General features: G+C 43.2%; 1 protein-coding gene across 1 annotated transcript in view; it reads left to right on the top strand.

Moving 5' to 3' along the window:
- Nucleotides 1–27: 27 nt before the first annotated feature.
- LOC139263230 (rho GTPase-activating protein 11A-like) overlaps nt 28–10,637 on the top strand; it is a 99,571-nt gene continuing 88,961 nt past the window's right edge. Inside the window, exon 1 of the mRNA XM_070878986.1 lies at nt 28–175. Within this exon, the coding sequence (XP_070735087.1) occupies nt 59–175 (117 nt within the window). The 5' untranslated portion in view covers nt 28–58. The remainder of the gene's footprint in view (nt 176–10,637) is intronic.

Genomic DNA, 10,637 nt, shown 5'->3' with positions numbered 1-10,637 from the left:
GCACCGGTCGAGGAGAGGGCAGAGGGGAACCACGATTGATCGCAGCTCCAGCTCCGACATGAAGGCTGACAGGACCGTGCTGAGGCTGGCCGTGGTGCAGCAGCTCCGAGGTTACGGGATCAAACTGAAACATTGGAACAGGATCAACCGGACGCTGGGCCGGGAGCACGGCCGGGTAAGAAAGGACCAAAACAAAACCGCGGTATTGTTCATCACAGTACAGTGTTTACACTGAGAGAGGAGGGGGTGAAGGACATTGCACAGTCGTTTACGTTGGACTGGGGCGGAAGGGAAATTCACAGTCACACACAATGTTTACATTGGACTGGGAGGTGAAGGGAAATTCAGTCACACACAATGTTTACAATGGATTGGGGGGGATGAAAGGAATTTCGCAGTCGCACTGCTTACACTGGACTGGGGGAGAAAGGAAATTCAGAGTCACACAATGTTTACAATGGATTGGGAGGTGAAGGGAAATTAACAGAGACACAATGTTTACATTGGACTGGGGGGGGGATGAAAGGAATTTCGCAGTCGCACTGCTTACACTGGACTGGGGGAGAAAGGAAATTCAGAGTCACACAATGTTTACATTGTACTTGGGAGGGCTCAGCATTAAATACAATATTTAAATTGTCAAGGAGATATAATATTCGAGGATGACTTGCTTCCACGCCATAAAGAGATGAGTTCACAGGTGTTCCAATGAAGGACTTAATATTCCAGGTCACGAACTACATCTTGAAGGATGGAAGCTGCCTATGTGGATTTTTTTAACGTGTGGTGGCCGTAGCACAGCAGCCACCATCACGGGCTTGACAGAGCTAGGTAGATTCAGGGTGAAATACAATATTTAAATTGCTAGGGAGGGGAGGTCAGAGTGAAATTCAATAGGCCAGAATTTGCAGTGGGTAATAACGGCAAACGAACAGTGTTCGCTGTTATTACCCTTTGCAACTGACCACAACGTCAGGATGTAGGCATGGACATCTAAACGCGGAAATCCTGAAATCAGTGAAACTGACAACAATGTGGGCTTGTCTGTGGTAATATCACTCCTTTTAAATGTTAGGTGTAACTGGGGTTTTAAGTGTATTGACTGCTAAACAAACTTTTTGGCCCTGAAAAATAAATTTAAATTTTAAAAGCTTGTTCATCTTTATTTCAGGTTTACTTTTTCCTCATGTCAGAGCCTCAATATTTGTTTTGCTCCTCTAACAATTTTAGCGTTGAAAAATGCAAACTTCTTGTCACAGAGATCACTATCTTGGCAGCTTTCTTCGGGGCTAGTGGCGAACGCCTTTGCTTCACTGCTGACCGCAAATTCCAGACCAATGTTTAAATCATACTGGGAGGATCAGTAAAATACAATGTTTAAATTTGCTGGGGGAAGAGAGTCAGTGAAGTACTGGTTGTTGGAGAATGAATTCATTAAATACAGTATACCTATTGAAAAATTATGGGTCATTAGATAAGAACATAAGAAATAGGAGCAGGAGTAGGCCATTTGACCCCTCGAGCCTGCTCTGCCATTCAATAAGACTGAGATGAGGAATAATTTTTTCTCTGAGGGTTGTGAATCAGTGGAATTCTCTGCCCCACAGAGTTGTGGAGGCTAGGTCATTGAATATATTTAAGGCGGTGATAGACAGATTTTTGAGAGACAAGGGAGTAAAGGGTTATGGGGAGCGGTCAGGGAAGTGGAGTTGAGCCCATGATCTTATTGAATGGCGGAGCACGCTCAAGGGCCCTACTCTTCCTCCTATTTCTTATGTTCTTACGTAAATGCTGTATATTCGTAAGCCTTTTTTCAGATTTTTTCCAAATTGACTTAACCAATTTAACTGGAGCTGCCAGCATTCTCTGTTGTGCAATGTCATGTATATTTGTTTCTATACTTGTTAAATGTGTGGTTATTTATATATTCAGTTGGTCCCAAGTATTTGTCCAAATAATTCAGATAAGATCAACTGCATTTCAGAGGCTGATGGATTGTATTTGTTTGTAAAGTGCAAGAGGATTCAGGAAACAGTAAATTTAAAAGCAGCAAGAGACATGTCAAGGCTCTCGAGCAGAGCAGAGTTTTGGGTAAAAAATAAGCAGAGTGTGTCAGGAAGGGACAGAGAGAGTAACAAAGGTAATAGGGCATTACTGCCTAAGGTGACATCGGGGAAAAATAGGAAAAAGTCAAAGCTAAAGGCTCTATAACTGCGCAAATTATTCGCAACAAAATAGATGAATTAATAGGTTTGATCTAACAGCCATTATGGAGATGCAGTCGTAAAGTGACCAAGGTTATTAACTAAATATTCCAGGATGCTTAACTTTTAGAAGAGATCAGCAAAATGAAAAAGAAGGAGGGTAGTCCTGATAATAAAGGATGGGATAAAGACAGTAGGAGAAAGGATCTTGGCTCAGAAAATCAGAAGTAGAATCAGTTTGAGTGGTGCTAAGAAACAGCAAGGGGCAGAAAACATTGGTGGGAGTTATTTATAGGCTCCTCAAACAGTAGTGGTAATGTAGGATACAGTATAAATTAGAGGTGCATGTAACAAAGGTAATACAATAATCATGGGGGACTTTAATCTGTACATAGACTGGGCAAACCAAATTCGCACTAAGTGTGTAGGATGAATTCATGGAATGTATACATGATGGTTTTCTAGATCAGTATGTTGAGGAACCAACTAGAGAACAGACTATTTTAGACCTAGTATTATGCAATGAGAAAGTGTTAATTAATAACCTTGTAGTAAAGGGGCCCCTGGGGAAGAGTGACCATAATATGATAGAATTTTACATTAAGTTTGAAAATCATTTAGTTAAATCCGAAACTAGGGTCTTAAATCTGAACAAGGTGCAGGAGTAGGCCATTCGGCCCTTCGAGCCTGCACCACCATTCAATAACATCATGGCTGATCATTCACCTCAGTACCCCTTTCCTGCTTTCTCTCCATACCCCTTGATCCCTTTAGCCGTAAGGGCCATATCTAACTCCGTCATGAATATATCCAATGAACTAACATCAATAACTCTGTGCAGTAGGGAATTCCACAGGTTAACAACTCTCTGGTGAAGAAGTTTCTCCTCATCTCAGTCCTAAATGGCTTACCCCTTATCCATAGACTGTATCCCCTGGTTCTGGACTTCCCCAACATCAGTAACATTCTTCCTGCATCTCACCTGTCCAGTCCTGTCAGAATTTTATATTCTATAAGATCCCCTCTCATCCTTCTAAACTCCAGTGAATACAGGCCCAGTCGATCAAGTCTCTCCTCATATGTCAGTCCTGCCATCCTAGGAATCAGTCTGGTGAACCTTCGTTGCACTCCCTCAATAGCAAGAACGTCCTTCCTCAGATTTGGAGACCAAAACTGAACACAATATTCCAGGTGAGACCTCACCAAGGCTCTGCACAACTGCAGTAAGACCTCCCTGCTCCCATACTCAAATCCCCTAGCTATGAAAGCCAACATACCATTTGTCTTCTTGACCGCCTGCTGTACCTACATGCCAACTTTCAATGAATGATGTACCATGACACCCAGGTCTCGTTGCACCTCCCCTTTTCCTAATCTGCCGCCAAACAGATAATATTCTGCCTTCGTGTTTTTGACCCCAAAGTGGATAACCTCACATTCATCCATATTATACTGCATCTGCCATGCATTTGCCCACTCACCTAACCTGTCCAAGTCACCCTGCAGCCTCTTGGCATCCTCCTCACAGCTCACACCGCCACCCAGTTTAGTGTCATCTGCAAACTTGCAGATATTACACTCAATTCCTTCATCTAAATTATTAATGTATATTGTGAATAGCTGGGGTCCCAGCACGGAGCCCTGCGGCACCCCACTAGTCACTGCCTGCCATTCTGAGAAGGACCCATTTATCCCGACTCTCTGCTTCCTGACTGCCAACCAGTTCTCTATCCACATCTGTACATTACCCACAGTACGATGTACTTTAATTTTGCACACCAATCTCTTGTGTGGGACCTTGTCAAAAGTCCAAATACATCACATCCACTGGTTCTCCCTTGTCCACTCTACTAGTTACAGCCTCAAAAAATTCCAGAAGATTTGTCAAGCATGATTTCCCTTTCATAAATCCTTGCTGACTTGGACTGCTTTCCAAATGCATTGCTATTTCATCTTTAATAATTGATTCCAACATTTTCCCCACTACTGATGTCAGGCTAACCAGTCTATAATTATCCGTTTTCTCTCTCGCTTTTTAAAAAAGTGGTGTTACGTCCTGTCCATAGGAACTGATCCAGATTCGATAGACTGTTGGAAAATGATCACCAATGCATCCACTATTTCTAGGGCCACTTCCTTAAGTACTCTGGGATGCAGACTATCAGGCCCTGGGGATTAATCGGCCTTCAATCCCATCAATTTCCCTGACACAATTTCCTACCTAATACGGATTTCCTTCAGTTCCTCCTCCTCACTAGACCCTCGGTCCCCTAGTATTTCCAGAAGGTTATTTATGTCTTCCTTCGTGAAGACAGAACCAAAGTATTTGTTCAACTGGTCTGCCATTTCTTTGTTCCCCATTATAAATTCACCTGAATCTGACTGCAAGGGACCTATGTTTGTCTTCACTAATCTTTTTCTCTTCACATATCTACAGAGCTTTTGCAGTTAGTTTTTATGTTCCCGGCAAGCTTCCTCTCACTCTATTTCCCCCCTCCTAATTAAACCCTTTGTCTTCCTCTGCTGAATTCTAAATTTCTCCCAGTTCTCGGGTTTGCTGCTTTTTCTGGCCAATTTATATGCCACTTGGATTGACCACTATCCTTAATTTCTCTTGTTAGCCACGGTTGAGTCACCTTCCCCGTTTTATTTTTACTTCAGACAGGGATGTACAATTGTTGAAGTTCATCCATGTGATCTTTAAATGTTTGCCATTGCCTATCCACCGTCAACCCTTTAAGTATCATTTGCCAGTCTATCCTAGCCAAATTACATCTCAGACCATCGAAGTTATCTTTCCTTAAGTTCAGGACCCTAGTCTCTGAATTAACTCTGTCACTCTCCATCTTAATAAAGAATTCTACCATATTATGGTCACTCTTCCCCAAGGGACCTCGCACAACTAGATTGCTAATTAGTCCTTTCCCATTACACATCACCCAGTCTAGGATGGCCAGCCCTCTAGTTGGTTCCTCGACATATTGGTCTAGAAAACCATCCTTAATACACTCCAGGAAATCCTCCTCCACCGTATTGCTACCAGTTTGGTTAGCCCAATCAATATGTAGATTAAAGTCGCCCATGATAACTGCTGTACCTTTATTGCACGCATCCCTAATTTCATGTTTGATGTTGCCCCCAATCTCATTACTACTGTTTGGTGGTCTGTACACCACTCCCACTAGCGTTTTCTGCCGTTTGGTATTCCGCAGCTCCACCCATACAGATTCCACATCATCCAAGCTAATGTCCTTCCTTACTATTGTATTAATTTCCTCTTTAACCAGTAACGCTACCCCACCTCCTTTTCCTTTCTGTCTATCCTTCCTGAATGTTGAATACCCCTGGATGTTGAGTTCCCAGCCTTGGCCACCCTGGAGCCATGACTCCATGATGCCAATTATATCAAATTCATTAATTGCTGACTGGTTCAAAAGTGGTCCAACCGTGGCTAACAAGAGAAGTTAAAGATAGTATTAGATCAAAGAGGCTTTTAATGTTGCCAAAAAGAGCAGTAAGCCTGAGGATTGGGAGGATTTTAGAATTCAGCAAAGATGGATCAAGAAGTTGATAAAGGGAAAATAGAATGAGAGTAAATTAGCTAGAGACATAAAAACAGACTGTAAGGACTTCTATAGGTATGTAAAAAGGAAAAGATTAGCAAAAGTAAATGTAGGTTCCCTACAGGGTGAGACAGGAGAAATTATAATGGGGAATAAGGAAATGGCAGAGAAATTAAACAAATACTTTGGGGCTGAAATTGCCCCCCGACTGAAAGTAGGAAGGGACCTACTTTTGAAGATTTTTCTCCGCCCCAATCCATGGGGCGAAGAGTAATGCGATATTAAGGACTTTTTAAAAAAAATTTGCATTTCCGGGCCGTGTTCGGATGCGGGGCGGAAATGCGTGTGGAGTGATTCGGATGCCGGTATGTGTCATCAGCTGGTGATGTCTGCTCACCGCAGACGTGACGCGTCACAAGTACCTCGCCTTTGTTAAAGGGGAGGGCTGCTGCGAGCTCTGCATGGGGTTTAGTTAGGTCCACTGGGCGATCAGGGAGGGTTTCGGCTGGGCCGGTGGTCCGCTACACAAGAGGGGGTGCCGGGCTGCCTGTTGACCACGGGTTCCGCCGACAATTAATATAAAATTAAGGGCGGATGTGCGCCCAGGTACACACAGCTTCACACAGTGGCACTGACAGGCGTCAATGACGCTCCCATGGGGCAGAAAGGGGGTCGCCGCCGGTCAATGTGGGGTCGGGGCATGACCGACGGGCAGCGTGGAAACCTGTTTCCGCCGCTCCCGGCCCGGAGACAATTTAGGATGGATTGGCCCATCCGTCTGTCCCCCGGTCTATGAGGCCTTTCCGTACAATATGGACCTGAAGGAGGGCAATTTCGGCCCCTTTGTGTCTGTCTTCATGGAAGAAGACACAAAAAACCTCCTGGAAATAGTGGAGTACTAATGGTCTAGCGACAATGACGAACTGGTAGAAATTAGTATTCGTAAAAAAATAGTACTGGAGAAATTAATGAGACTGAAAGCCGATAAATCCCCTGGACCTGATAGTTTACATCCTAGGGTGCATTTGTTGTCACCTTCCAAAATTCCATAGATTCTAGAATGGTTATCGCAGATTGGAACATAGGAAATAGGGGCAGGGGTAGGCCATACAGCCCCTCGAGCCTGCTCCGCCATTCAATAAGATCATGGCTGATCTGATCATGGACTCAGCTCCATTTCCTCGCCCGCTCCACATAACCCCTTATCACTCAAGAAACTGTCTATTTCTGTCTTAAATGTATTCAATATTCCAGCTTCCACAGCGCTCCGGAGGCAGCAAATTCCACAGATTTACAACACTCTTGAGAGAAGAAATTCCTCCTCATCTCTGTTTTAAATGGGTGGCCCGTTATTCTAAGGTCATGCCCTCTAGTTCTAGTCTCCCCCTTCAGTGGAAACATCCTCTCTGCATCCACCTTGTCGAGCTCCTCATAATCTTATACGTTTCGATAAGATCACCTCTCATTCTTCTGAATTCCAGTGAGTAGAGGCCCAACCTACTCAACATTTCCTCCATAAGTCAAGCCCCTCTTCCCAGGAATCAACCTAGTGAACCTTCTCTGAACTGCCTCCAAAGCAAGTATATCCTTTCGTAAATATGGAAACCAAAACTGTATGCAGCATTCCAGGTGTGGCCTCACCAATACCTTGTATAGCTGTAGCAAGACTTCACTGCTTTTATACTCCATCCCCTTTGCAATAAAGGCCAAGATACCAATGGCCTTCCTGATCACTTGCTGTACCTGCATACTATCCTTTTGTGTTTCATGCACAAGTACCCCCAGGTCCCGCTGTACTGGGGCACTTTGCAATCTTTCTCCATTTAAATAATAACTTCCTCTTTGATTTTTTTTTTCTGTCAAAGTGCATGACCTCACACTTTCCAACAATATACTCCATCTGCCAAATTTTTGCCCACTCACTTAGCCTGTCTATGTCTTTTTGCAGATTTTTTGTGTCCTCCTCACACTTTGTTTTTCCTCTCATCTTTGTATCGTCAGCAAACTTGGCTACGTTACAGTCAGTCCCTTCTTCCAAGTCGTTAATATAGTTTGTAAATAGTTGGGGCTCTCAGCACTGATCCCTGCGGCACCCCACTAGTTACTGGTTGCCAACCAGAGAATGATCCATTTATCCCGACTCTCTGTTTTCTGTTAGTTAGCCAATCCTCTATACATGCTAATGTATTACTTCCAACCCTGTGAACTTTTATCTTGTGCAGTAACCTTTTATGTTGCACCTTGTCAAATGCCTTCTGGAAGTCGAAATACACCACATCCACAGGTTCTCCTTTATCCACCCTGTTCGTTACATCCTCAAAGAACTCCAGAAAATTTGTCAAACATGACTTCCCCTTCATAAATCCATGCTGACTGCCTGACCGAATTTTGCTTTTCCAAATGTCCTGCTACTGCTTCTTTAATAATGGACTCCAACATTTTCCCAACCACAGATATTAGGCTAACTGGTCTATAGTTTCCTGCTTTTTGTCTGCCTCATTTTTTAAATAGGGACATTACATTTGCAGTTTTCCAATCTGCTGGGACCTCCCCAGAATCCAGGGAATTTTGGTAAATTACAACCAATGCATCCACAATCCCTGTCGCTACTTCTCAAGATCCTAGGATGCAAGCCATCAGGTCCAGGGGATTTATCTGACTTTAGTCCTATTATCTTACTGAGTACCACCTCCTTGGTGATTGTGATTGTGGTAAGTTCCTCCCCCCCCCCCCCCCCCCCCCCCCCCCCTTCGCCCCTTGACTATCCACTGTTGCAATATTGTTAGTGTCCTCTACCGTAAAGACTGATACAAAATATTTGTTCAGAGTTTCTGCCATCCCCATGTTCCCCATTACTAGTTCCCCGGTCTCGTCCTCTAAGGGACCAACATTTACTTTAGCCACTCTTTTTTTTTTTTCTTTTTATATACCTACAGAAACTCTTGATATCTGTTTTTATATTTTGTGCTAGTTTACTTTCATAGTCTATCTTCCCTTTTGTAATCATTTTTTTTTAGTCGTTCTTTGCTGGCTTTTAAAAACTTCCCACTCTTCTGTCCTCCCACTAGTTTTGGCCACTTTGTATGCCCTTGTTATTAATTGGATACTGTCCTTTATTTCTTTAGTTAGCCACTGATGGCTATCTTTTCTCTTGCACCCTTTCCTCCTCACTGGAGTAAGATTATGGCTGATCTGATCTTGGGCTCAGCTCCACTTCCCTGCCTGCTCACCATAGCCCTTCACTCCTGTATCTTTCAAAAATCTGTATCTCCACCTTAAATATATTCAATGACCCAGCCTCCACAGCTTTCTGGGGCAGAGAATTCCACAGATTTACTGTGGTCTCACCAATGCCCTGTACAGTTGCAGCAATAGTTCACTACTTTTATACTCCATCCCCCTTGCAATAACGGCCAACATTCTATTTTCCTTCCTGATTCATTGCTGCACCTGCATACTAACTTTTTGTGTTTCATGCACAAGATCCCCCCAGGTCCCTCTACTGCAGCATTTTGGAATCTCTCCATTTAAATAATAATTTGCTTTTTTATTTTTCCTGCCAAAGTGGATAACCTCTCACTTGCCCACATTATACTCATCTGCCAAATATTTGCCCACTCACTGAGCCTGTCTATATTCGTTTGCAGATTCTTTGTGTCCTCCTTGCAACTTGCTTTCCCACCCAATTTTGTATCATCAGCAAACTTGGTTACATTACATTCGGTCCCTTCATCCCAGTCATTAATATAGATTGTAAATAGTTGAAGCCCCAGCACCGATCCCGGTGGCACCCCACTAGTTACCGTTTGCCAACCGGAAAATGACCCATTTGTCCCAACTCTCTGTTTTCTGTTCGCCAGTCCTCTATCCATGCTAATATATTGCCCCAACCCCGTGAGCTTTTATCTTGTGCAGTAACCTTTTACGTGGAACCTTATCGAATGCTTTCTGGAAGTCTAAATACACCACATTCACTGGTTCGCCTTTATCCACCCTGCTCGTTACATCCTCAAAGAACTCCAGCAAATTTGTCAAACATGATTTCCCTTTCATAAAACCATGCTGACTCTTAATATGCTTTTCCAAATGTCCTTCTACTGCTTCTTTAATAATGGACTCTAGCATTTTCCCAACGACCGATGTTAGGCTAACTGCTTTCTGTCTGCCTCCTTTCTTAAATAGGGGTGTTATATTTGCAGTTTTCCAATCCGCTGGGACCTTTCCAGAATCCAGGGAACTTTGGTAGATTACAACCAATGCATCCACTATCTCTGCAGCCACTTCTTTTAAGACCCAGGGATGCAAGCCAGCAGGTCCAGGGGACTTGTCCATCTTTAGTCCCATTATTTTACTGAGTATATTTTCTTTAGTGATGGTGATTATTTTAAGTTCCTTCCTCCCTATAGCCCCTTGATTACCCATTATTGGGATGTTTTTAGTGTCTTCTACAGTGAAGACCGATACAAGATATTTGTTCAAAATCTCTGTCCATTATTGCCCAAACCGCCCAAAGCCTGTTCCCCATTATTAATTCCCCAGCCTCATCCTCTAACGGACCAACGTTTACTTCAGCTACTCTCTTCCTTTTTATATACCTGTAGAAGCTCTCACAATCTGCTTTTATATTTCTTGCTAGTTTACTGTCATCATCTATCTTCCCACACTTTATTATTTTTTTAGTCATCCTTTGCTGGTTTAAAAAAAATTCCCAATCCTCTGTCCGCCCACTAATCTTGGCCACTTTGTATACTTCCTTAGTTAGCCATGGATGGTAGTCCCTTCTTTTAAAGTCTTTCCTGCTAACTGTAATATACTTTTGTTGAAAGTTATGAAATACAGGTTGAACCTCCCTTATCCGGCACCACCCCTC

The sequence above is a fragment of the Pristiophorus japonicus genome, chromosome 4 (assembly GCF_044704955.1).
Source record: "Pristiophorus japonicus isolate sPriJap1 chromosome 4, sPriJap1.hap1, whole genome shotgun sequence".
NCBI lineage: Eukaryota > Metazoa > Chordata > Chondrichthyes > Pristiophoridae > Pristiophorus > Pristiophorus japonicus.
Note: the sequence above shows the minus strand (reverse complement) of the source record. Positions and strands in the feature narration are given on the sequence as shown.